The sequence below is a fragment of the Penicillium brevicompactum genome (genome assembly GCF_028827555.1).
Source record: "Penicillium brevicompactum strain IBT 35665 chromosome Unknown utg000001l_segment0_segment0, whole genome shotgun sequence".
NCBI classification, from domain to species: domain Eukaryota; kingdom Fungi; phylum Ascomycota; class Eurotiomycetes; order Eurotiales; family Aspergillaceae; genus Penicillium; species Penicillium brevicompactum.
In genome coordinates this window covers 1,841,745-1,867,402 of record NW_026623203.1, presented here as the reverse complement: position 1 = coordinate 1,867,402, position 25,658 = coordinate 1,841,745, and the positions used below count along the sequence as shown (strand labels likewise).

At 47.6% G+C, this 25,658-nt stretch overlaps 10 protein-coding genes across 10 annotated transcripts; 4 read left to right on the top strand and 6 right to left on the bottom strand.

The window, feature by feature from the left end:
* Nucleotides 1-404: 404 nt before the first annotated feature.
* N7506_000476 (uncharacterized protein) lies at nt 405-590 on the top strand (the record flags this gene model as incomplete). Its single annotated transcript, XM_056949772.1, has 1 exon — nt 405-590. The coding sequence occupies one exon, from the start codon at nt 405-407 to the stop codon at nt 588-590; it is 186 nt and encodes a 61-aa protein (XP_056815687.1).
* A 426-nt stretch (nt 591-1,016) lies between these two features.
* Nucleotides 1,017-3,125, bottom strand: N7506_000475 (MFS transporter; the record flags this gene model as incomplete). The annotated part of the gene is made up of 7 exons (XM_056949771.1): nt 1,017-1,094; nt 1,201-1,466; nt 1,528-2,060; nt 2,119-2,225; nt 2,295-2,506; nt 2,569-2,639; nt 2,701-3,125. 7 exons carry the CDS (start codon nt 3,123-3,125, stop codon nt 1,017-1,019), a joined length of 1,692 nt encoding a protein of 563 aa, XP_056815686.1.
* Nucleotides 3,126-4,434: 1,309 nt separating this feature from the next.
* N7506_000474 (aminoglycoside phosphotransferase family protein) lies at nt 4,435-5,472 on the bottom strand (the record flags this gene model as incomplete). The annotated part of the gene is made up of 2 exons (XM_056949770.1): nt 4,435-4,847; nt 4,908-5,472. Coding segments are annotated over 2 exons (978 nt in total), but the record flags the coding sequence as incomplete, so codon positions are not given.
* A 3,444-nt stretch (nt 5,473-8,916) lies between these two features.
* N7506_000473 (putative MFS maltose transporter) lies at nt 8,917-10,684 on the top strand (the record flags this gene model as incomplete). Its single annotated transcript, XM_056949769.1, has 4 exons — nt 8,917-9,132; nt 9,182-9,660; nt 9,716-10,053; nt 10,104-10,684. The coding sequence occupies 4 exons, from the start codon at nt 8,917-8,919 to the stop codon at nt 10,682-10,684; spliced, it is 1,614 nt and encodes a 537-aa protein (XP_056815684.1).
* A 240-nt stretch (nt 10,685-10,924) lies between these two features.
* Nucleotides 10,925-11,303, bottom strand: N7506_000472 (uncharacterized protein; the record flags this gene model as incomplete). The annotated part of the gene is made up of 2 exons (XM_056949768.1): nt 10,925-11,000; nt 11,068-11,303. The coding sequence occupies 2 exons, from the start codon at nt 11,301-11,303 to the stop codon at nt 10,925-10,927; spliced, it is 312 nt and encodes a 103-aa protein (XP_056815683.1).
* A 926-nt stretch (nt 11,304-12,229) lies between these two features.
* N7506_000471 (uncharacterized protein) lies at nt 12,230-14,351 on the bottom strand (the record flags this gene model as incomplete). The annotated part of the gene is made up of 3 exons (XM_056949767.1): nt 12,230-12,925; nt 12,976-13,945; nt 14,050-14,351. The coding sequence occupies 3 exons, from the start codon at nt 14,349-14,351 to the stop codon at nt 12,230-12,232; spliced, it is 1,968 nt and encodes a 655-aa protein (XP_056815682.1).
* A 2,474-nt stretch (nt 14,352-16,825) lies between these two features.
* On the top strand, nt 16,826-18,676 carry N7506_000470 (uncharacterized protein; the record flags this gene model as incomplete). Its single annotated transcript, XM_056949766.1, has 1 exon — nt 16,826-18,676. One exon carries the CDS (start codon nt 16,826-16,828, stop codon nt 18,674-18,676), a length of 1,851 nt encoding a protein of 616 aa, XP_056815681.1.
* A 341-nt stretch (nt 18,677-19,017) lies between these two features.
* Nucleotides 19,018-19,398, bottom strand: N7506_000469 (uncharacterized protein; the record flags this gene model as incomplete). Its single annotated transcript, XM_056949765.1, has 1 exon — nt 19,018-19,398. One exon carries the CDS (start codon nt 19,396-19,398, stop codon nt 19,018-19,020), a length of 381 nt encoding a protein of 126 aa, XP_056815680.1.
* A 2,259-nt stretch (nt 19,399-21,657) lies between these two features.
* N7506_000468 (uncharacterized protein) lies at nt 21,658-22,209 on the top strand (the record flags this gene model as incomplete). Its single annotated transcript, XM_056949764.1, has 3 exons — nt 21,658-21,768; nt 21,850-21,921; nt 21,988-22,209. 3 exons carry the CDS (start codon nt 21,658-21,660, stop codon nt 22,207-22,209), a joined length of 405 nt encoding a protein of 134 aa, XP_056815679.1.
* Nucleotides 22,210-22,451: 242 nt separating this feature from the next.
* Nucleotides 22,452-24,508, bottom strand: N7506_000467 (uncharacterized protein; the record flags this gene model as incomplete). Its single annotated transcript, XM_056949763.1, has 7 exons — nt 22,452-22,999; nt 23,051-23,454; nt 23,506-23,655; nt 23,709-23,926; nt 23,979-23,991; nt 24,051-24,150; nt 24,253-24,508. 7 exons carry the CDS (start codon nt 24,506-24,508, stop codon nt 22,452-22,454), a joined length of 1,689 nt encoding a protein of 562 aa, XP_056815678.1.
* Between the last annotated feature and the right edge of the window lie 1,150 nt (nt 24,509-25,658).

Here is a 25,658-nt window from a genome sequence, read left to right as displayed (position 1 = left end):
GACAAACCACCTAGGCAACTTGGAAACTGACGAGGAACATTGTTTCTTCCCACCTTTTCATTTTTTGAGCACACACTTGACTACACAATGCCTTGGTTCAGTGCGAAACCCATAGGAGAGGCGAACTACAACCCATACTTGGTGAATGGGTCAAGTGTGTCGGCCGCAGATTCCTTCTAACGGCGCCTACTGATGCTGGTACATCCAAAGCGAACCCAGAGTGAATCGCCAACCTATTGAAACCACCAAGAGGTCAAATGAAGCGAGCGAACAAGTTCGGAACATTATTGCAGACGCAGTTGCAGAAGCAATGAGCCCAACGAATGACAACTTGCAAGTCAGCATCGATATTACAAATGCAGAAGTGACAACCACACTATTCACAATCGATCGAGACAAAGGAGATGTCGGCTGAGATGAAGGAACAACTTCAGAAGATCATGCCAGGTGCAGTGACAGACAGTGACAAAAGCAACAAGTCCAATCGTCAACAATTTGGAGGCCAGTATCAATGGGATGAAGACAGAAATGGCAGACGTGCATTCACCTGTTGGATCAAGGACAAATCAATGGAGCATGCATTCTATTGAAATGCCTTGTGAACACGAAAGTTCCAATCCCGCTCAAGTCTCTGATCAACATTCACGAAAGCATTGCTCCCATGGAAACATCAATTCTCGAAATCGAAGAGTACACTGCGGGATCGGACGCTACGCAGCCCCCAGTATGGGAGTATTTGGTAATGACAAGGACATGACCCCGGGGATACATGAGGTGCTTGGTACACTGCTGTGATTACTTTCAGAGTTGTTTCAGTCGCTACCGATTTACATGGTACAAGCTCGCAGGTTTCAGATGGAGCCGTGGTCAGGAAAATTATTCCGAAATTGTACTTGGTCAATTCAAATATCTCCGCATATCCGCCTTCAGGGCTGAGTGTTCCGTCTCTCGATGACTATGTACCCTCCAACATTTGAATAAGACGCAATACGAGTGGATTGGTGATTCCGTGAAGGTTAAACATCCTTGGTCTCCGTGAACTTCGATCGAGCACGTAGCTTACCACCGTAGAAGTAGAGTACGACCATTCCGAGCTGTGCATATGTTAGTTTTAACCAGTCCAATCGAAAAGATAAAAGTATGATCAATCGACGAAAGCTGGTGGAGGCTAGCGATCAATGGGCAAACATCGAAACTCACAATCCCAAGGACACTCAAGCCGGCGAGCACTGTAACGCCCTTTCCAATCCCCAAATCGACGAAAATAAACCTGGAGAATAATATGAAGGCAAAGGCAAAGGCAGAGCGTGAGAAGTCATTCCCGGCGAAAAGAGAAGCAGCGTAACGTGGGTACACGAGAGGAATGTAGACAAATATGCACTGGAAGATGATGAACACCGCAGCTGCATATAATAAAATCCCAATAATGCCCACGATCCAATGAATCGATTCTCTAGAAGTCCATGCTGGGTTTAATGCCCATTAGCACATCTCGTCTCAATAAATCATGAGTAGCTTGATTCTTACCGAAGAGAGAGAGTCCAACCGGAGGGAAAAGAGACGCGATCACAGCTGGTATCAAGCGGTGTTCTTGGCTCCGATGACCGTGTTTCTTGAGATCCGGTATCATGTATGTGTACAGGTAGGTAATGTAAGCCACGATTCCAATTCCACATGCAACAGCCAGAGAAACAAAAACTAAACCGGACTGGCCAGGACTGAAGCCATAAATCACTGGATAAACCAGTGGAAAAGACTCAAAAAATGAGTAATATATTCCATACACCAGTGAAGTATAGATGTTGGTGAAAAGTATGGCAGGGTCTTTGAACATGATCTCCATAGGCTTAACAAGTGAGAAACCCATCAGTCCCCAAAAGGTCGAGTGTTCCTGGGAAATTTCGCCGTGAGATCGGATGTTTGGATTATTGGTTGCCCTTCGAATTCGCTGGGCACGACGTAATAAAATGGTATCGGCAGATGTCTCTGGAAGAAAGACTAGCATAATGATAAGGACAGGCCCACTCATCCAAAGGATTTCCCACATGGCCCATCGCCATCTAGTATGGTCAGAAGGTATCACCTATAATGGCGTCGATCAGATATGACAAAACCTACCCTTTTACTGGAACTGAATAAGCGGACAGAAGAGGACCAAGTGCTGGGCCACCGTAGGCCGCAGCCACCCAACCAGTCAAACCCATCGGTATATCAATGTCAGCATACTAACAATTATCAACCAATTAGCTATGGCTCAAAGAGGTATGAAGTGGTGTCATATGCATCGGGCTTACCATATCTGCCATTGAAGCGCCGCCGCTGGCCAAACATGGGCTGCCAAAGAAGCCTTGGAGAAACCTCAAAATCATAAGACCGGGGTAATTTTCCACTAAAGCGGTGGGTACAGATATGATCACAAATACGACAAAAGAACTCAGATAAGGGACATTGCGCCCCAGTGCTGGAATTTCACTCAATGGCGAAAAGAGGAGTGGACCGATTCCATCTATATATTGATCGAGTTAGACTCTGTTGTGTTGTCATATTTGGATACATCACAGTACTTACAGCCCAGAACATATAAGGCCAGTCCCAACGAGGCCTTGGTTTGACTCACGTGGAACTGCTCCATTATTTGACTGAAGTACATGTGAGCCTTTCACGGAAGACTGGAGTCTCACTTAGAGGTGGCTGACTTACGGTTCAGCTGGAACGTAAATTGATGAACCGCAGTACACGACAAATGTATAGAGGCTGGAACAAATAGCTGAGCTCGGAGATTTCTTGATTCGGAATGGAAAGGTGTATTTGAACTCATACCATATTTGCAATGCGACAAGTCTTTTCTTCCATGTGGACCAATTTCTTGGGTAAGATGAGTCGTTGTCCCCATACCAGCCAACCACATGCTTTGATTCTTCCCCTTTCCGAGCGAAGGAATTATGAAGCCCTTCAGAAGACGGACATGGGGAGTTGAGTTGCGAGTTTGATTTTTCGGTGGGAGTTCCTTCTCTGGTTTCTCTCTCCAAGGCAAAGCTCGGATCTTCCTCTGGATAAAGTAAAACTCGATTTCCCGTCACCCATCGCAGCAGCTGCCCAAGGGGCGCATCGCGTATCAGACTCATTTTGATATCTCAGCGGAAAGGGTGGAGGATGGAGAGGGAAGGCTTCTTACCATTTATTAAAAAAAGAAGATACTTCCTTTCCTTAAATATATTTCAAGTGCCCTCCACGCCTCGTTTATCAGAACCCGAATTGAGCACATGCCCAGGTGTGACGAAAGGCAGTTCTTGTTTGGAAAGATGCATCATGCAGTCAAATCTGTGTAACATGTTCTGGGGGTATCTTTCCCGAAAGTCGGATGAGATCGACACGCATGAGCAAATCCCGGACAAACTGTGTTGAGTCCGGGAGTCGGTCAGCGCCAGGGGCAAGGAGTAGAAAGTTGATTCCACAAGTCAATTTGTCAGATCACAAGCCTGACATTCCAAGGTTCAAGACATGGCAGTGGTCTATGCAATGTCCTTCTTTGGGCAACGTGTGAGGAGCTATGCTCCAGGGCTGGGCCTTTTAAATCTCTTTTCTTTCTCTTAAATACCAACTAGATGCCAGGGTTGCACGACACATTCATGATTCCACATCGATGTGGGTTTGTAATCCAAATGCGTTCGATTTAGGGAAGTTCGTTGTTGGTTTCTCCGCAATCCTCATGATTTACCGACGGAGAAATAGGAGGATACGATAAAGTAGTCATTTTTGGGATGAGGAGGGGAAGAAGAAGATAAAGAGAGAAAACATCCCTAGATATGCGACTAATTGCCGACCCCCTTCTATACGGACTCTTTTCAGGAACCCTGCTCGTCCCTGTAGCTCTGCTGTCCAGGTGTTTTCTAGAAAGCAAACTTTGGAACGCTTTGTTTTGACGTTATTCGGATCCCCAATGCGTGTATATGTAGCTACAACATAACGAGCAGTACTCTCCATATCTGTACATTTGATTGCACAGTTTACAGGCGTGAGGCGGGAAGGGAGAGGAGAACAGCCTCCAGTAAGCATGTTCCGCCGTTTCCAGACATCGATTGTTTCTACCAAAGAGCAGCCTTGAAATCTTGGAACATCAATAGAAGGGTCAGGGAAAAAAATGTCTCAATTTTCGAGACTTTTTAGCAAGCGGTTGGGTTGGAGCAGAGTCCACAAAAAAAACTAACCCCAAAAAAATGACTCCGATAGGGGGAATCGAACCCCCGGCTGTCGTGTGAGAGACGACGATGTTAGCCACTACACCATATCGGATGGATGTGGAATTAACTTTTCACAGTGCCACTATGTTCCCATCGGGTTTAGCGCTCTTCATGTACTTGTGCATACCGCCTCGAGTCACCAAGGTTAGTTAGCCCAAGGATGTGATCTTGATAAGTATCCTTATTCGCACCACTAAATACCGTGTGATAGGACAAACAATAACCAAGGGTGGTATACTGTCTCATCATCAACTTTGTCCAGAATAGTAGGCAGGTATTTCGTTCTCCATTCTTCACCCAAATCCTCATCGAAATATTGCGGACGCAACCCGACGCGACGCGCCTTGCAATATTCCCAATAAGCAGGATACCACCCTGACTGACCAAAATCAATGACGGCAGCTACTACTGGATTTGGCCCCGACGATAACATGATATTGGGAGGCACAAGGTCGTCATGCGTAAAAACCACAGGCACGTTCCCGTCGATCTCGATGCCACAGCCATCTTGAAATTTTTGGACAGCGTCTGCACCGTAGAATGGGCCAGCCAAGTCCGGATGACTGGAAAGAAATATATCATTCAGCGGTTGGTTTCCTAGACCACCTAAGAACCACGTGAGTGTAGCTCTGCCCATGGACTGTATCACGGTATCAGTTTACTTACCAACGTAAAGGATGTGGTCGTGGTTGGGGTAATCTAGGGTTTTCCAGATTTTGGCCATGCCGTTGAGCTCCCGACAAACAGCCTCCCTCTCCTCCTCGTTCAAAGCACCCCATCTTTGCTCTAGAGTTTCGCCCTCGATCAAAGACATGTAGATGAATACTTGTCCACTGTCTTCGGTCCACCCAAAAACCTCAGGGACTGGCACTTTGCCCTTCAACTTATTGTGTACCATATGTTGAGTTTCCGCCTCTACGATGGTTGCGTCGGCTCCATATTTGACAATCAGGCCCAGTGATGGAAATTTAACCGGTGGGGGTCGGTTAAAATATATGCCGCGGATGTTTCCTGACTCTTTGTTGATGGCTCTCAGCTCGGTCGGAGTGGGGAGAGTAGTCGCCCGATGCTCTTTGAAAAAGCTAGAGTCGTAAAGAATCCTGGTTTTGTTGTGGCTTGGACTATGGAGGCCGGCTTCGACTCCAACCCCTTCAGACACCGTCATGTAGCAAGCTGACGAAGTGGTGATTGTTCCCAAGGAAAACAAAGGTGATCTTGTATTTGGGGCTAGAGCTATGGCTTAAAGCTAATGGCATCACATGACCGACATCAGATGATGATTCCTTCCAAAAGTTTCTGACAGCACAAGAATTCCCATTTTTGGGACCGCACGACCAAAAGATGACCACGTACTGGCTGTGCCCATAGTAGGTGTATTGTTGCGTATTTCTGGTTTTGACATTTTTTGACATCCAAGATTGCAAAAGTTTCTGATATCCAGGATTCCAAAGGTTTTTTGACCAAATGTATAGCGTGAGGGCCCGAAAATTACTTTGAAAGTTGTCAGAATGCTTCTCTTCCATAGTACTAGTAGCCCTAGAGCTAGATCGGGAAAACATTGTCTTTGGTCGTGCACTGCTTACCTAGACCGGCATTCCCACCTCGCTTCGCGTCGATAGACACGGAGCCATTTTTTCAACTCCTCGAGATCGCTAGAAGATCTTTCTAACCTAAAGTTCTGTTGGTTAAATTGACCATGGCAGCTAGTGGATAATTGAGGAAAGTAATTATACCTTCGCCAATTGTAATCCCACTTTATATCATTAAACGCTCTACCAGCTATCGGTATGCCATGATGGGGACCGTAACACCTGGTGAACTGGATTTTGTAGGTTGTTAAGTCATCGGACAGGGTTGTCTTGGGGGACATAATGCATTGCTTGCACTCCATCGATTCAGAATTGGCACATGATCGACCTTTCGATTGAATTCGCTCAAATACATCTATGTGAGGACAGAGCATTATTCTGTGCTTGACTCCGTGACATTTCAAAGGATCGACGTTTATTGCATAGTGGAAATTGAAGACAACCCAGCCACAAGAATCGAGGGACAAAGATATTTTCAGCTCATATGACAATGTGCCGTCGCGACTGAGGAATTCACAATGATGCCATGTGTCAGGACGCTCGTCAAAAGTTTGAGAGATCTGGATGGCAAGGCCGCCCAAGCTCTTTGATCTGAACTTCAAGCAGGGACAAAGAACAATCATCCCTGGCCATTGGCAGGTACGAAGGGTTGGATCATTGTACCCAGGAGAATCTTGATTGAAGTCACTCAAGGGATGCAGCTTCAAACAAGCAGCACAACATTTCCACTGCTGGGATTCGAGAATCATGAGAAGCTGTATACGACTTGAAGGATCAAGGCCATCGTCGGGCCCGTCAGAATAAGGCCACTTAAGACGGCGATCTGATAACACAAAATTGAATAACCGATAAGATCTCTTGCAACTGAAGACTAGGCAAGCCTGTGAAAATATTAGAAGGTGAATGAGAATTTCATCTATCATCTCTGGTGGGAGTGCAAAGATGAACGGGGGCCTCCTGCTAGGTGGCTGTGTGCCGAGGGGCTGCGGGGCCGGGGGATTCGTGTGGGCTGACTGCATGGTTGATTGCTTCGCGCGAGCTCGTAAAACGATAAATTGATGAAAGTAGTGATCAAAATGAGGAATTTTATAATTCGTAGTTCTCGGTACGTCACAGTGACCACTAGAATGCGACGTTGTTAAAGATCCCCGAGGATCCAAGCCGACTCGCCGAGTCCACAAGAAGTAATTTAGTGCTTGTCTTAGATAGATTCAACCTGTACTTCTAATCGCTGTGGTGGCAGCTTTTTTAATAGTTATACACACTAAGAGCCTCAATCAGTGAACATATTAAAATAATGTAACAAATGTGCCTCGTCGGTTGTGCGAAAAACAAACCAGCATGGCCTTATTTTACAGGCCTATAAACAACCAGAAGAGCGAGAATGTATCGTCCAATGGCCGGGCGCGCGGGTGTGATCATCCATTCTAGCCCCCAGCTAACATGGGATACATACCAGAGGCTTAATGTACCCAGATTAATGGCGTGGCTTGACACGAATACCTCTACATTCGAATAACTTCGTGGCCTTTCACCCTTATTAGGGATGATTTAGCATTGCCAAATTTCTGTATAATAGAAGAGACTCCCAGAATGATGCGCAAGTAACTCACTGAGTATAGTACACTTTATTATCTGAGATGATAATAGTCCTCTACTGTGGAGTATGGGATATGTAAGCTTATGTTTTGAAGGCGCTAAGCTTGGAGTTTGTCTGGTGTTACCTCTCGATTGAATGTCAACAAGTGGTCGCATCAAGAAACGGCGGCTTCTCAAGTGGGGCTCCCTTTCCTTGATCTTAAGCTTGCTGAGTTTGCCAGCAAGGGTATGTCTTGGTCACCACTCGCGACGAGTGAGAAGACTTTCATTATTGTCAAAGTCCTTAATACAGATATGAAGTATTTGCGAGACACCTGGAGCCCGAGTCTGTAGAAGTGAGATTTGAAAAACTGGTGAGTTATGCGCTGGGTTGTACCGGAGTACCGGAGTACCTTATTGATAGAGCGGCAAGCCTTTTCTCCATTGGAGGAGACACGGGATCCGTCCGGGGCCCATGGCGCGGGGTACTAGGCCCGTCCGGGGTAAAACCCGCCGAACCCATTAGCCTGCGGATGAGATGACACCGAGATGTGTCTGATCCTGGAATTCATGCTTTTGAGAAATTTGTAGGATTTATGTCAGATCTTCCACCCAAAATCACCCCTGAGCACAGTATTGTATATAGAGATGTCAAAAACCTTCGAGGATCTGGTTTCACGTTGGAGAGCAATCTTTAAAGAAATTCTGAGTGGGTCAAGTTCGCTGAACATTTGCGCATGGTACCACTCAATCCCGGGGTCAACCACGCGCTAACTATTGATTAGCGCTTATCCTCCACCCCCCGGATTTTCGGTTAAATGTACTCGCTCATTATGATAGGTCGACAGAATAAAACAAAGAACCAGAAGGGTCGATTCTCGGAGTGCATAAAAAGAAAAAAAAAACACTAAAATGGAGTACCGGCATTGTTGTGGGGTTGATTGATGCACCCGAACTATAGATGGTCTCAGTTCTTTCTATCTCTCTCGCTTCCTTTTCTATCTTCTTCTTCTCTGCGCCATCGAATCTTTCCTCCATTTTTCGGAGTTGGATGAGTTCTCTTGTCACGTACATCTCGTGTTGACTGAATAAGGGAGGACTCAGGACTCTTCCATAAGATCCAAAGTAGGAAATTCTCCGGCGAATCGAACGCCACCACCACACGCACACCACCACATCCATACATCAAATTACCGCTTCAGCATACCCCGCAAATCAACCATCACCATTCATTTTCACTAGTACCTATCGGGGCTAGTCCCTATCAGATGACTTGGCTCGACAAGATTCTACCTTAATCAAGTGACGGTGCTACCGTAGTGCCCGGAAAATGGCCCATTTGGAAAGGAGGTGTTCGATTAAGGGGGCCAAAGTCCGGAGAAAGCTTCATTTGACTGAGCTCAGACCAGGATTATTATCTTGTGCGTGTCGTCGCGGGTATAAAGACCTAAACCCCCCAGGCATGCCTGCCTCCCTTTTGTTCACCTGTTTCTCTCAAAATTTTCAACATGAGCAGTGAACTGTCAGAGAAGCAGACCTCAGCCTTGGAGGTTGAGGCGCAGGCCACCACGGGTGGACCTGTATACGATGTCGACGAGAAGGTCGACTACGATAGACAGGGCGCCATCGATGCCGAGGTGCTGGAACACCAAATGACTGTTATCGAGGCTGTGAAGGCCTATCCGGCTGCCAGTTGGTGGGCATTCGTCATGTCATGCACTATTGTAAGCTCTTACCTATGACAGGAAGATGATTCATCTAACGTTGCGATAGATTATGGAGTCATACTGTGTTTTCTTGATGGGACAGTTCATAGCGACGGCACAATTCGCCAAAGACTTCGGCGTAAAGAGTGCACATGCAGATGAGTGGATTATCGAAGCGTCATGGCAGTCGGCATTCCAGTGCAGCGGGCCAATCGGCGCCTTCATCGGCGTGTTTATCGCTGGTCCTATCACCAGTTGGATCGGATACCGATGGGCAACCATTGGTGGTCTTATGTTCCTGAACGGCTTTATCTTCATTTTCTACTTTGGCAACAGCCAGGGTATGTTTTTCGCGTCACAAATCCTGGAAGGCATTCCATGGGGCATCTTTATCGCCAATGCACCCGCTTATTGCGCCGAAATTGTGCCAATGAGATTGAGAGCTCCAGCAACACAGATGTTGCAGATGTTCTGGGCGATCGGGTCAATCATTGTCGGTGGTATCACTTACCATTATCAGTCCAAGAGAGACTCGTCAGCGTACAGGTTCGTTTGCCCCCATGTGTGAGATTAGGTGGCATTTGACTAATTATCGGCACAGAGTTCCCATTGCACTCCAGTGGATCTTCCCCACTCCTCTCGCTATCCTGCTTTTCATCGCTCCTGAATCGCCCTGGTGGCTCGTACGAAAGGGTCGTCTAGCTGAGGCAGAGAAAGCTGTCAAGCGCCTTGGACGCGCCAGTTCAAATGATAATCCCGCTGCTGCAGTGGCAATGATGCGTCGCACCATTGATCTTGAGAAGACCGAGAAGAAGCCCAGTCTCATTGAACTGTGGAAAGGCACTGATCGCTACCGCACATTGATTGTGTGCGGTGTGTACGCATCTCAGAATCTGACGGGTAACCTGATCGCTAACCAAGCTGTTTACTTTTTCAAACGTGAGTCCAAACACCCTCTACTGCCGAATATTAGACTAACGCCAGTTCAGAGGCGGGTATGGTGGATGACACGGCATTTGCACTTGGTCTCATTACTTCGGCCCTACAGTGGCTCATGGTCATGCTCTCTTGGGTCCTCACCACATACCTCGGCCGACGCACCATCTATGTGTACGGTCAATTGATCAACTGTGCATTCTTAGTCGCCCTCGGTATTGCGGCTTCAGTTGGTGACAGTGATGCGGCTAGCAATGCGCAAGCATCACTTGGCTTGATTGTCTCCGTCCTGTTTTGCCTTGGACCTGCCCCTGCCTCATGGGTTATCATTGGTGAGACGTCTTCTGTGCGTCTCAGGCCACTTACAACTGGTATCGGACGAGGTGCCTACTACTTGGTCAATATTCCTTGCATCTTCCTTTCCAGCTACATGCTCAACACTGATAAGTGGGACTTGGGTGGTAAGAGCGGCTATATTTGGGCTGGTACCGCCTTTACCTGCACTGTCATGTCTTGGATCTGGATTCCAGAGATGAAGCACAGGTCTTTCCGTGAGATTGACATTCTGTTCAAGCGTCGCGTTCAGGCCCGGAAATGGGAGAAAACTGTTGTCGATATCCGCGACGATGAGTAGGCAGAAACCGCTGTTTAGGGAAGCTAGAGCTCCCGGGATCCCAACTCTCTTTGTCTCATAATACAATACCATCATAGTAGCTCAGCGTTCATATAACTGCTCACCGAACTTTTACGTATTGGATCGTAAACGAGATTCTCATATGATTTTGGTATAATAACTTAACTCCTCGAGGCAGATATCAAGATATCGAATCATGTATAGGACCCACCCCAATACCTGGAGATCAGCCCTCCAATCTCATTTGATCGTAAACTTTTCACTGTACCCAATCGGTCCTGTGCCATGGCTTGTCCAGGCAACTAGCCAAACATCACTGTATAATAATAGTCAGTATTGATTACATTGAAATTGAGATGACAAGCTCAGGTCCTTATTCTCACCCTGGCTGAAGATTGACATCTTTCGGCAATCGTACAGTAGCTTTCTCCGGATCGGCGTCCACGAGATCAATCCAGTCAAAATTTTTGAAGTCTCGAGTAAGAGTGAGGCCAATTTTTGGCGTGTCTAGTCGCCACGACACGTCCCAAGTCCGACGTGATTTTATAGTGGGCGTATCGACGACAACGGCGATGACTGCCGGCACAAGAGCGAGGATCGAAAAGATTGGAAAATGCATCTTCTTGAAGTAGGAAGTTGTTATATCAAATGAAAATTGATTTCAAACCGAGCTTGGGAGCGGGAGTCAGGGGGAGTCTTATAGTAGTGGCCTTCCGATGACCTCGGGAGCTGCAACTTGCAGATTCGTGACTGGTGTGGAGTGAGTGCATATCATAGGTCAACGCGGGGTGAAGTTATCCAAAGTTCCGGCATGACCTGGTCATCAAATTGCAGCGCACAACCTTGGAAAACGATGAAGAGCAGAGAATCTGTATGTCTGGTGTGATACTGTTTGCATTCCATCTGCATTGACGCCCCCGGTAAGCTAATTTGACCGAAAAATGGCTAGGTGCAGTGCTGCAGGGTCTTGGCCTATCCTGACCAGTGACGTTAAAAATGACTCTAGCTCTAGGTTCTAAATTTACATAGCATCTAAACTGCTTCATAATCTATAATATGAATCGACCAGGACCTCGGGATACTCGCCAAGCGTAGAAATATCCAGAGCTTAGAAGGGATATTCTCTACGGGATAGAAAACTTGAACCCTATCTACAAACAGAGTGTAAAAGTTTCTCCGCACTGCAAAGATCAGATAGACCACCTGGGCTCTCGTGACGTTATGCAGGTGCGATGTGACGACAATGCCTCTTACTGCGTCTTGCTGAAGTCGGTGGAAAAAGAACCGAGAGGATTTGTAGTGCGTCTTGGGTCTCACATATACGAAGCCAAGATCGTATGGCGTTGCTGACCTCGGGAAGAGTCAATCAAACCCCGAACTCCCAGGTCCTGGCCAGTTCGCCAGACGCGAGTGCTCATTTTTTGGAGATTTGATACCATTGTTGTACACACACAAGTCGCCTGTGCTTCTTATTTCTCGAAATGCACTAATTTACTTGTCAACTTCCCACCTGGTCTACTTCAACTCACACCAGTCAAACTGACATCACTCCTCGGTCTGTGGAATTTCCTTGGCTCCATTTAAGTTCAGAAGTTCCCTAGTTGGATGATAGACTGTTTGACTCGATCGGCTTTTCAACAACCCCAGAACCATCCTCTGGAAGCTTAGTCCCAGGTCTTCCCAGAGGAATCCCGGGTTTAAAGTCTTGATGAAGGCGCGCATCGCAGCTTCTGGAATAGCGATAGAGTGGCAGACGTCCACAGGCAAAATGTCCTTCTGCATCGTGGCGATAAAACTGGGCCGCATTAATGATTCGAATTGAGCAAATTCATCTTTGCATTTCGCTTCAACCATAGTTGTCATCCCGCGCTCCGGTCCAATTGAAACAATACCGCTAGATGATTCAGGCCCAGAGCCAGTCAAAAGATATTCGATAAATGTCTCATCGAGGGGCTCCAGCTTTTGAATGTTCTGGATCTTTTTACCGACTTGCCATGGGACACGATGTATCTCAGCATTGCCAAAGACTTTTCGGCTCAATCTCAAATTGGCGCCTTTGACATTCTCATCGGAGCCTTCAAAATCTGCGTTCAAGAGCTTCTTGTACAGAGTCATGTTTTGGAAATCGATTGATTCAGGCTCGATCTGCCAGATGGCAGCAGTTTCAGCGTGCTTCTTCATCTTCTCCTGACAAAGATCCTTCATCTTTGCCCATTCAATGGCCTTGCATGCCTCTGCACTCTCCCTTTGAGTTCAGAGTAGCAGGCTGAATAAGAATGGTAGATTCTCACGGCAGCAAGGTCGTCGCTGTAACGTCGCTGACCCCCCTGAGCCAAATGATCCAGATATTTGATCATAAGGATGTATCCATGGCTGTATGGCTGAGGCTCTTGCGGGAGATGGCCTAACAAACGGTTGGCAGCAGCAGAAACATCGATGTCCGTGTTTGCGAAAATTCGCCCCATCACAGTGATGATTGTGCGATAATGCTTGAGATGAATGTTGCGAAGTTTGCAACCCTTGATCAGATCGTCCCTGCGTGTTGATTTCAAAGCAGCTGCGTCTTCGTTCTTGAGAACAAATTGCATGATGGCGTTGTCAAGAAGCCGTTCCAAGTTCTGGTGGAACTGCTCCAGGGGCCATCCTGTGTAAGGATGCAGATCAGTCATATTTTCGTACCAGACCCAGTCGATCTTGGTGGTTGGAAGCTCATACTTGACATCGAGAACGAACAGCTGCCATACCCTACTGAGAGAACGCAGGCCAGATGCTGCTGTCGTCAACAAATTACCAAACAGGCCTCGCATCAATTTCGTGACGGTGTCACCAGCCTCCGCTGACACAACTGGCGCGGTAGTCCTTCTTGCTGCGAGCTTTGACATCGCGGCCATCAACAGGGCACCCATGAGGTAGCCGATCTCCAGGCTGCTAGGGTCCAGACGCTGCTTTCCAGTAGTCACTGATTGGCTGAGAGTGGATCTCATAATAATCCTCAGTGCCGCAATATGCTTTTCGTTGCACTTTTCTAGCCATTTTACTGCACAGGGATTTTCAAGATTCACGAATTCATCCCAACAGACCCAGGCTAACATCGATCCAGAGTCTGAACTTTGGCCCAAGTATGGTAATGCCAGAATTGGGTGAGCGGGTCCAAGTTGGCTTTTGAGCGGACCATCGTGATGAGCTTGCGACTGCTCTATGATAACCCCGGCGTCAAATCCTTCGAGGTGTAACACTCTCGAATCTAGGTCACAGCAAAAGCTACAAATATTACGTTAGCGCTCCAAATCACAAGCCCTCACAATATATGTTCAAAGATGCATAGGTAGAACGAAGCCTCCGCTTCTGACGAGCTTGGCACATACCTGGGATCGATGGTGCTGTTTTTGAGATCACCCAGAAGTCGATGATATGCCTCTGTATTGATATTCAACAGCGTGACACCCATATTCTCAGCGTACGTTTCAAGATACTCCGCAAGAGTACCAAAAGTCATGGCCTTTGCAGCTTCGACATTGGATTGAATTTGACATTGTCGAAACAGTCTCTGGAGATCGTGTGTTCGCTTTGAAGTTTTTTGGAGTGACAACATCTCAGCCAAGACTGGTATCACTGGCTTGAGAGCGATATGCATCTCTTGGGTAGCTTCTGTCAATTCATGAAGCATCCAATGGTGAGGACGTATCTGCCGAATGAAAACTGGGCGAGCATCGATCTCACGTCGCTCCAAAGATCTGCGCACTGTGGCACCCCTTCAGCGGATTCTCACAAATCAGGGTCAACCAGTGGGGTAGATATAGGCTGGTTCTATAGGACTATGCAACTGGTCAACTTCGGATTCGAATTTGTGCATTGTTTCCTCCGTACTGGCTGATTGAAATCAGGTCGTTTTCAACGAGTGCGCAGTTTGATTCCAAATGAGAAGTTGTCATATGATGCCGTATTTCAGCTGATTACATAACAATTGGTGATATGGTCTAGGGGTAGGATACCACATTGTGGTGAGCCGTGATTCATTCACGACTTCAAACTGTGTTGGCCCCGGTTCGAATCCGGGTATCGCCACTGATAGCAAACTTTTCTTTTTTATGTTCTGCTTGTTTAGTTTGCTAAGTTCTTTTGTTTATGAACCCTTATATTGTCTTCTTTTTTTCTTATGTATCTTGTCGGTTTTAACAGGAGCAAGTTGTTACTCTGTACAGAGTAGGGAGCACTGCCAGGGAACCTACTCTTGCTCATTGATTTGGAGATGGCTTGTACACTGTTCCGGGCTCTTGAGGTGAGGTCTGGATTTCACTACCATGTAGATCAGTGTTCAGAAGTGTCGATTTGGGGGCATACACTTGGAAAGGCAAGATTCGATGAGCTTGGTGATGATGCGACGAAGCTGATAATGGGCCGGCGAGCTTGTTGACGAATTACTGCAATCTTAATCACACTTGCCGTAAATTAAATTTATTCAACCCATCTAGTCTATTAGCTTGCCCAAGATCAATTTTGGAAGGATTGAAGCCATGTCTGCGCTTATTTTTACAGCATAGAACCTATAACTGCCATGATTCGTGGATCATGACCGATGGCTTCTTTCAATGAAACACCTCGAGTATTTTGGCGACGTGGAGCCTCAGTTTGGTGACTAGAGAAGGTCCTGATGCTGAGAAACGGACCAGCAAGGTTATAACAGCGCAATTTCAAGGCTGTTACTTCTAATGCCAGAATGGTCATTGTGTCTGTTTAAACCCCAATTTAAACTGAATGATGACTATTTCGCCAAATAAACCTTGGAATATATTTGCACTCCAAACTATTCTCAAGATTCTAATCTTGTTATCGATGGTACAACAAAGAGTTTTCCAAGCTTGGAAGGAAATGTAGTATGCTCCACCTGGGCAGTGATCCCAAGGTCTTCTACACGGAGCCAGAACCATTACAAGGTCCCAACTAGGCAAGGATGAAGACCTCGGAGAGCCTTGGAAGCCTCCTGAGTAGTATTGCCTGGTACTGAAGATATAAATTTTCAATACTAGGAAAGCCTTTTCATGGCCCAGGGACTATATGGTTACCTAGGTATCACTCCACCCAACAGGCACATACATCGGCTACCTAAAAATGAAAACAATATTGGAAGAGTATAGGAAACAGGTCCACACTCTTAGACGGCAGCACCCCAGCAAGAAAAAGTCACATTCCCCAACTTGCATACAATGTCAGGAGCAGGCTTAGGGCAAAAGATCAGGATTCCAAGACTGGTAACTCGGAACTACGCTCCCTTACATAGGACCAGGTTCGTCACACACAACTATCCAAAGAGTCCAAAAAGTAGAGAAACCTCATATAATAATAGAGGATGAAAGAAACATCACAGCCAAAAAAATAATTCTTAGTGGCGATACCCGGATTCGAACCGGGGCCAACACAGTTTGAAGTCGTGAATGAATCACGGCTCACCACAATGTGGTATCCTACCCCTAGACCATATCACCAATTTATTGAAACGCCGCCGACAACTTCGTTATACAACAGAAGTCTTCCCACCAGAAAGCATTGTGGCCTCCAATAACTATATCTTCTACGCGATGATGCTGTCCTACAAAGGAGCGTCAATCATGCTCGCATGCCTAGGTACCACCTTTGGAAAAACTACCCCACAGTACAATTGACTCTGGCTCTTGTATCACCTTCACCAGTCACCTTTGATGCAAACGCTGTTCATGTTGCATGCACGCCCTACCCCTCCCTAAGAACGTGGGTATTGAGCTGAGATCCGGAGAGAGAAGCGAAGCAGGCCGATAAGCTCGTGTGCTGATGGAAGCCAAAGGTCAATCAATCATCAAAGTTGCGCACACAGATACTCAACAAGTTACCCGCCTCTTCGCCGACCAGACCGATCCCTACAGTGTTTTGAAGATACAGCGGGAGCTTCCCGAAGCCACCCCTTGGGTTTGGCCTGTCGCACGTCGCGGGCTGGGCGCGGGCGCCCAAGTGGGGGCTTGACATTACTGACTCAGCGACGTCCGCGGCCCCGGGGCGGGCGGCTGGGGCCCCGACCTTGGAAGCGGCCAAACGAGCCCCACAAGCAGCTGCAATGAAGAATTTTCAAGGCGGTTTGGACAGCGAGGCTGAACGCTATCACTGTACTCGATGATTCCAAATCGCCCCTTACCCATCTCCGGGGCATGGGAGACACCCGATGCCTACACCGAGGCACTGCTCTCCTTCGCTACCACCTCGGTCCTCTTCATGAATTTGTGTGGAGGCGTGCATATGGTCGATTTTCTCACACGCGAGCCCGATGTCTACACAACAACTCTTCCAGAGGAATGGAGGGAATTTTTCCAACACCATGATGTTCAAGACATCATCCACCTACTTCTACGGGAAGAAATTGGCCCACTACGAGCCGCGACCCAGCCTGTAGAAGGAAGCAGCCGTACTTGGAGAGGAGGGGCATTTCCTCCACAAAGCCTTTTAGACTACATTTTCAATGTGCGCCAACTGGCGCTCCTACGAGATTTGGATACATCATCAGCCAGCCAGACCGAATTGCCATCGCAGGTTGTCATGCGTATGAATCGCAAGAAAGTACATGAAGTTCGCCACTTCTCCCAATATGTCGCATCCCTGTCACAAACTGTTTATGAGCGCCGAGGTGAACCGGTATCTCATATCGTGGACTTCGGCTCTGGACAGAACTATCTTGGACGGACGCTGGTCAGCCCTCCTTACCACAAGCATATCATCGCGATTGAGCGGAAGCATGAGTATATCAGCGGCGCTAGAACGATGGACGTTCGAGCGAAGTTGGCAAAGGACCCCAAAGCTTATGACCGACAAAAGCAGAAAGACTCATGCGATTGCCAAAACGATACACCAGAGCTGATTGCCACCGCAGCGACGAACGTGTCTCCGCCAATTTTGCAGGACTTGCAGATCACAGAAGATGTGTCTAATCTTGAGGTTCTCGGCGATATCAGTCTCAGCCCCGGTGAATTACTTGGACCAACTGTCCAAAGAGGACAGTTGCCGGAGAAAAAGTCCAGTGCACGCGGCACTTTAAGCTATGTTGAACACGAGGTTCAAGATGGCTACCTGGAGCCCGTCATTGAGCATATCATTCATCCAGAATCCAATGACGGTGAAACGAAGAAAGAACGCGATGCTAGATTAATGGTCGTTTCTCTACACTCCTGTGGAAACCTTGTCCATCATGGGATACGCTCATTGATTCTGAACTCTTCCATTGTAGCTGTTGCTATGATTGGCTGTTGTTACAATTTATTGACGGAACGATTGGGTCCCAGCGAGCATGAGCTACCCGTCCTTCAATCCCTCCACCCTCGACTCAAAGAAGCGGGATCTTCATACGACCCACATGGGTTCCCCATGTCTCAATACTATGAGAATTATCGAAGTCCTGGAGCGACAACAGGCATGAAGCTTAACATTACAGCACGTGCGCTTGCCGTACAAGCACCATACAATTGGAGCCAGGAAGATAGTGAAACCTCTTTCACTCGCCATTTCTTCCGCGCTCTTCTTCAGCGCATTCTCGTTGATCGAAACGTCATTCCCAAGCCCTCGGCAGAGAATGATGCCTTATACGAGGCAGCACACCCCAAACATAAGGGCGACTCCATTATCATTGGAGGGGTGTCTAAAGGCGCTTACAAAACTTTCAATGCATATGTTCGTGCAGCCACGATAAAGATGAGCTGTGATCCGAATTATGGCTCGAAGGTGCAGCAGCACATTGCGACCTTGACAGACGAAGAGATCGATGGATATGAAACCAACTACCTCTACGCGAGGAAACATATGAGTATCATGTGGAGTCTGATGGGATTCAGTGCACAGCTTGTTGAGTCCATCATTGTTGTGGATCGGTGGCAATTTCTACGTGAACAAGATTCGGTCAAAGACTGCTGGGTTGAACCAGTGTTCGAATATGGCCAGAGCCCACGAAATCTGGCAGTCATTGGACTCAAGAAATGAGCAAACATAGAATATTAAATCATAAGGGGCTTCCGAGGTTGGAGTTCGAGATCTCGAAGGACTCGATTTTCTTTTTGAAAACCCACAAGCATGAAGAGATAGCCTTTTAACATCCCTCTATCAACCATGATGATCTCCTCAAGGAGCTTGGCTGCTCACAAGATTGCGAGTCTGTACAGTTATGTAAAGCAGACATGGCCACTATAATCCGGGTCCCGAAAGGCTGTTTATCGGTATAACTGAAGGCGACCATTTCAGATATGCAAACGCTATTCTAGGCAAAAGATGACAGTGTCTGTATAACATGGAAACACGCAAAACAAAATCATTGCTCGTGACCTTCATTTCTCTTCGAAAGCGTGCTCGACCTTGCCCTCGTCCGCGATGTGGTTGTAAGGCCGATCATAGCGGTTCATCATGTCTTCGTTGTGTTTTCTCACATCTTCCGGCAAGTCTTCGTGTTTCTTCCCTTCCATGTCGGCCAAATTTGATTGTCTGCCATCTCGAAGGGTCGGGTGGGCGTTATTGGAGGGAAGCGGGTGGTTAGGAGTGCTCTTCAGGTCGCACCCGTGCTGCGAGTCATGCTCATTGGCCTGAGAAAACTTCTGACTGGAATCGTGGACGTTGAAACGTTGGATAGTGGTACCTGCCACGGTGCGACCGGCGTAAATGGAGAAAATGGACTTTCGCAGAAGTGGTGAGACATGCAACATAGAGCTCATTGTGAACGGGGGCGTCGGCGACGGGGAGTAGGATTGTGGGATGGATCTGTACTGAGCCGAGATTGCAATCCTGGAGGTTCTTCAAGCTAATTGCTCATGAAAATATTGTTTGTTTGGAGTTTTTTGTAACAAATCAGGGTTCGGGGTTGGGTATAGTTGGCGGCGATGACGTACCCATGCTAGTATCCATCTGACTCCTGAGTTTGAAGTAGAGGTCTGTAAAATATGGACGGTGCCTACTGCAAAGTCTACCCCTCCGGGAAGACTTTCTACTCCCTACTTGGGCGTGATAGTAATCAAATATAAGAGATACGAAGACCTAAAGAACCTGGACACAATATGTAGGTAATCAAGGCTAACCATAGAAAGACCGAGGAAGTGTTGAAAAGCATTTCAAAATCGAATGCTTTTACTGGTATTCTTGCCGTCTTTTATGCTGTCTTTTTGAACAAAAAGAGTGAATACAAAGGGTGACCGAGGCTTGTGCGGCATTCACAGTCACAGTCATGTATATAACGTATAGACATGGATGACCATTAATAGAAAGCAATGATCTGTGACTTTAAGAATACAAACGTTGCGATTCTCGCCGAAGAAAACCCGGTGTCACAGCATGGAATAACTTTGTGAGGCCACTTCGGTGTGTTGTCCTCAACATCAGCAGGCAGCACAGCCATTTGAATTAAAGGGTATCCGTGACTGAATGGCCCTTTTCTGGCCAGAAGAGAAAAAGGGAAGCGGAGAAGGCAAAGAAAGCAGAGTATTCGGCGGACGCGGCGGAATCGGCAGGGGCGGTGAAAGCGTGAGGGTCAGGATCGGCAGACGCGGAAGAAGATTGGTAGAAATCAGGAAGGCAAAACAGCAGTGATAGATGACGGGGAACACGAAAGTGAAGTAAGAGGTTGAATCGAAGAAGTCCTGAGGATCAGATGGTTAAAATGGTGGGACAGTTGCCATGTGCGGATTGATGTAGAAAGAATTGGCGGCAGACCAGAGGTCATGCCCACTGCGCGCAATATCAACTGGCGTATCAAGTGAAGCGATCAGATCGCGGGAAGCATTCCCCGAGGGTATCACGAGAGACGGGAACCAAGAGGTTGACCGTGACGGGAAAGACACCTGATGTGAGACCACATTACAGGAGCGTTGCCTGCGTCCTCGTATACTTGAGAGCAAATTAGAAGGGAAAGATGGCCTCTGTGGGCGTTGCGCGGTGTGCATTTGAGTTTGGATGGACGGCAGGGTAAGTTTGGTGATCATACCAGGCTTCCGTGTACGAATTGAGGCCATCAGCTTCGCTTACAAGCACCGAGAAGGGGATCTGCAAGCAGAACACAGTAGGGTCTGTGGAATCGATGGGATTATGGCAATTGCTTCTTTGGACAGGTGCGCAGGCTTCGTTGCAGCAGTAGAGACAAGTGCTTTCAACGAGCAAATGTATCCATGGATGTCAGCGCGTATGGCGGGTTGGGCGGCGAATCACGAACAGGCAATCCATCGTGGCAAGATCTCTCATTCGGAGCGTATCTGGCCCAACGGTCTGGCTTCTCGTTAGGAGATGCGGAAAGTTGGTTCGAGGATCAGCAAGGCGTCTGAACCATACGTCCGAGAGTCGTTCCTTTCTGAACCCCATTGTGCCTCCACTTTCATACCAACATCCCCCTGTTCCCACCTCCTTATCGCCGCAGAGGTTTGAATTTGGAAATATTGAGTCGGCGGAGGGCATGACAGTGGAACGGAGGTCTTCGACAGAGAGGCCTGAGCTTTCAGACTTGGTGCAAGTTGCCAAATCCTCGTGGATAGTCAAGATTGGCAAGATTCAACGAAGCAGGGCGCATTGTTGTTGACCTCCATGGAGATTTGGTCACGAATGAGGATCTGCGGAAACAGTCCAGGTGAGTCTGTTGATGACCCTGTGGGTGATTGGGAAGATGAAATAAACCAATGGATACTATGACTGTTGATCAGCATGATGAACCTATTGTAAAGTGCCCCATACTCGATCCGAGAAGAGAGCTGGTATCCTGTAGAAAAGATATCATCTGACTTCTGTTACCCTTCTTGAATGTGATACTCTTTACTTTGAAGTGCTTGGTCGATGTTTGGGTGGTGGACGATAGCCAGCGTTGCTTCCATCTCACCCTCCCTTTCACTTCTCTCTTTCTTTCCTTTCATCTCTTCTTCCTTTCACAACCGCACTGGTACTCAATTGTTCATCAAACACTCCTCATACAATTGATTTAAAATTAATTTTTCAAGATGCAGACCCTTCCCCGTGGTGCCCCTGCGTTTCTCTCGAACTGTGCCGCCTACAGGCGGTACATCCAGGATGTGGCCAACGGCTCCCTGGCCCTCCCTCCATTCCAGCAGGTTTGTCCACGTTCATATTATGAACATCCCGTTCCTATATTCAGTGCAAGAAAGGGAAGCCAACAATTGATCAATATGTAGAATGCTGATGGAGCTACTATCATCGCCTTTGGCGAAGTCTACTGCCGCCTCCCCGACTGCGAGCACCGCAAGGTTAGTCAATATATATGAACCATCTCCCCATGGATCCTCAGAATTAATTTAAAATTGATTTAACAGCGGGCGTTCTCTGCCATCAACAACCTCCGCGCGCACGTCGAGCGCCACGGCGTTGCCGTTGCACCAACCGCCTCTGGGCGCATCACCCAGGCGCAGATGGATGCGGTAATGGAGTTCTACAAGAAGCTGTTTGAGGACAGCGACAGTAGTGAGGAGGTTGAGGATGAGGCCGAGGATGATGAGGAAGAGGAGGAGATCAAGGATGAGGATGAGGACCAGTAACTGTAGCGGATGATAAGCAGCGCAATGAAGCCCATTGGCCATCTATTGCAAAAGACTGGAAGAAAGACAGTAAAAAGGACAGGAAACGATGGTATTAAAAGAGTATGAGAGCGACATGACAACATGATAGATTGTATACTCTGAATTATCTTTAGATAAATAAATTTTTGGTTTTTGAAGCTTGACCATGACTCGAGAATTCCACGCCGAGGTGGATTCCGAGGAAAGTGGTTATGGACCCTTTACATGGCCTGCTTGCCCTGTGTCTCAATTGGTAGGAAACACATAGCCACAAAGGAAGCCAGAATCAGCGCACCCGCAGCGTAGATAGGGGCAATAGGATCAGTACTAGCGTAGATACCAATGATGGGCGCCATGAGACCCGCAATACGGTTCAAGCAGCTAGCAATTCCAGATCCCGTTCCTCTGTTTGGTGCGGGGAAGACCTCAGGTGTGTAGGCGTAGAGCACACCGTACATGATCATCTGGAAGAAGGATTCCAAAGAAGAGCACAGAAGCTGAATGTTTGGGTCCTTGGTGGCAGTGAAGCAGAAGAGCAGGACGCCTGTGATGAGAGTTGACGCAGCCATGGTACCCTTACGGCCAATGTACTTGATGTCAACCATAACCCAACCCAGAAGTGGACCTGGGATACCACAGACTGCTGTGATGGCGTAGTTGCGATAGGTGATGTAGGTGGTAGAGTTGGCACTCAGGTATTGAGGAAGGAAAGCGTTAAACAGGGTGTAACCCATTCCGATGCATGTCCAGCAGAACCAAATCAGGATGGCTTGAATGCTTGTTAGCAAAGTCAATCAAATTGAGAAAGATGGGAACATACTCGAGATGGCAAGGCGTCTGGTTGCGAACAACGGCTTGATCTGTTGAACGGAGAATCTTTCGAGGGATCGTCCGATGATTTCACCGGTTGACAAGGCTTGCTTGTCCTTGATCTCCTCTGGGTATCCACCAATCTCGTTCAAAATGTCCTCGGTGAGCCAAGTGGTAGTCTTGTTCTTGTGAGCGATTCCGTGAACAGCAGCCACAGCCTCGTTTTGGCGACCACGAGATACCAGGAACTTGGGAGACTCATAGAGTGTGAACAGGAAGAATCGACAAAGGAACATAGCAAAGGTGATGGCACCAAGGGTGAGAACCAAGTACCTCCAGCCCCAGTTGTTCGCTTTGGTGCATGTGGCATAGGATTCACAAGAGAATGTAGGGATAAAGGCCCAGGCGAGCATACTGAGTTTAAGGTCAGCGTAAATTCAAGTGAGACACGAAGTGTAGACCAACCTAGCAATCAAGGTACCGACAGACCACCACGTAGCAAGTCCACTCAGAATCTGAGTTGAGTTGGGCGGCAAACATTCGAGGAAGACAGCCGCATCGACGGGCAGGTTTCCACCAACACCCAGACCCAAGCAGGCGTACAAGGCACATGTGCTGTTCTCATCGTTAATAATCGAATGGCCTCCTATGTGTGTTGGGTAGCTCACCCAATCCAATTAGGTCCACCTCCGGCGGCAAGACCAAAGGTACCGCAAATGCAAAGAGTCATGTTGAAAGCCGGACGACGTCCAATGGCGTCGGAGGCAATTCCCCAGAAAGAAGCACCAACAATGAGACCGACAAACAGGGCACATGTAGCAAAGCGAGACTCATTTTCAGAGATTCCAAATTCCATGGCAATGGGGGTAAGCGTGAGGGCAACTCCCTGAATCTGGTTAGCCCTTCGGACTATAATTGAAAAATTCGGCACACAATACCTGTAACCAAAGGCTGCAGAAAATGGAAATTAGTACTCTGATCAGGGCAAAGATGACTCGGAATGTTCTTACTTGTCTGCAACCCAACCCATTCCACAAAGGACAAAGAGACCCCATTGATAGCGTCCCATACCAATGTCCTGGACTGCTCGATTAATCACTTTCGCCTTGCCTGTAAGTTAATGTTAGAATAAATCCCCAAAGCAATATCAGGCGTGAGTGAAATCTCAATCCTCATTTGACAAGGCGTGACCTGCTGGCCATAGGAACGTACGATCGTAAGCAGTGTCATGACCGGAAGCAGAGATATCCGCTTCCACCTCTGCTCGGAGAGCTTCCAGGGTCAGTGTAGTGGTTGTGTGAGAACCAGCGCCCTTCTCCTGGGCAGAAGATGATTTCTCAAGGCCGCTGCTTGAGTCATTGTCCTGGCTGTCATCTGTTTTCGGTGCTGAGCCACGGGCCAAAGGGATCACAACCTCGGGGAACTGGCCCCGCTCACGGTTGGAGAAAAATTCTTTGAAGTTAAACATATTGACGCTAGTTCGGTAGTCGCAACAGGGCAGCTGTTAAATTGAGTCGCTTGGCAAGATGATCGGTTGACGCAACGGATAAGCTTGGTAGATGAATGTCGTTCTTTTGCGGGAGTTAGATTTATCGTTTCGCTTGGGGTATATCGTTCCACGGAATCTAATGGTGAAAATTGGCGCAATGGAATATATATAGTCGAAGTTGCAAGGGCTGATTGAATGTGAATCGCAAGGCAGTTCCGAAATGATGCGCGCTGGACTGAAGGAACTTGGTGAAATCGAAGTTGGCGCAACGGGGTAGAATGCAACTATTGCTGCTACTTCAAAACCTTGAAATGTGCGAAACGAGACTGTTGATATCGAGTTTCTTTGGAGAATCAACTATGTAGTCGCGTGTTGTGGTCAGTCTTTCAGGGCGGTTCGGACAAATTGTCGAGCCGGTTCGAGTAAATGATGTCGCTTGATGCTGAGGTGTGAGAGAAGTGAGAGACGCAATGACGGAAGTTGGACTGTGTCCCAAGGTCGCCCGAAGAGAATCGGAGTGATCGTGGGGTTGCAATAGCTCAGTGACAGGGGAACCCGCAATTTATAAAATGCCGAAAATCTCGCGTTAGATAATATGAAGCCGGCGAGAATGGACTGATGAGTGGAGCGCATACGCATTGAGCCAACCACGTTGTCTCCATGTGGCCCTATGGGTCCCGATCCAGCCTCTGATGTATGTGTGTCAGGAAATTCTTACCCACAAGATCCACCCACACTTTTCCAGATCAGGTAGGACGATTGAGATCCGTCTTCGGAAATGCCAAGACCGGTAAGCGAGAACAGGTTGAAATTCACCGAACGTTTGGGGTCCATAAGATCCGGTTTTCAGTTGCAGCTTCCTCTTGCGTTCCATGATGTCGGACCTTTCGATATGGGACCCTTTGATCTCTCCGTGATTTCGTTCAGGCATCCCGGTGAATATGTGAACTTAAAGGGAGTTAAGAAACGCCTTCCGGCGCCGCAAAATTCCGTGACTAAGCCCAACGCGGCCCATGCATGGGTCCGTGCGCGCGACAGGTCGAGAGTCGGGAGCTTTCCCGGACGTCGGCCGTAGGAAAACCACTGCTTTTTTTCCATATTCTGGATGCTTCGGTTCCTTTGTGCGTTT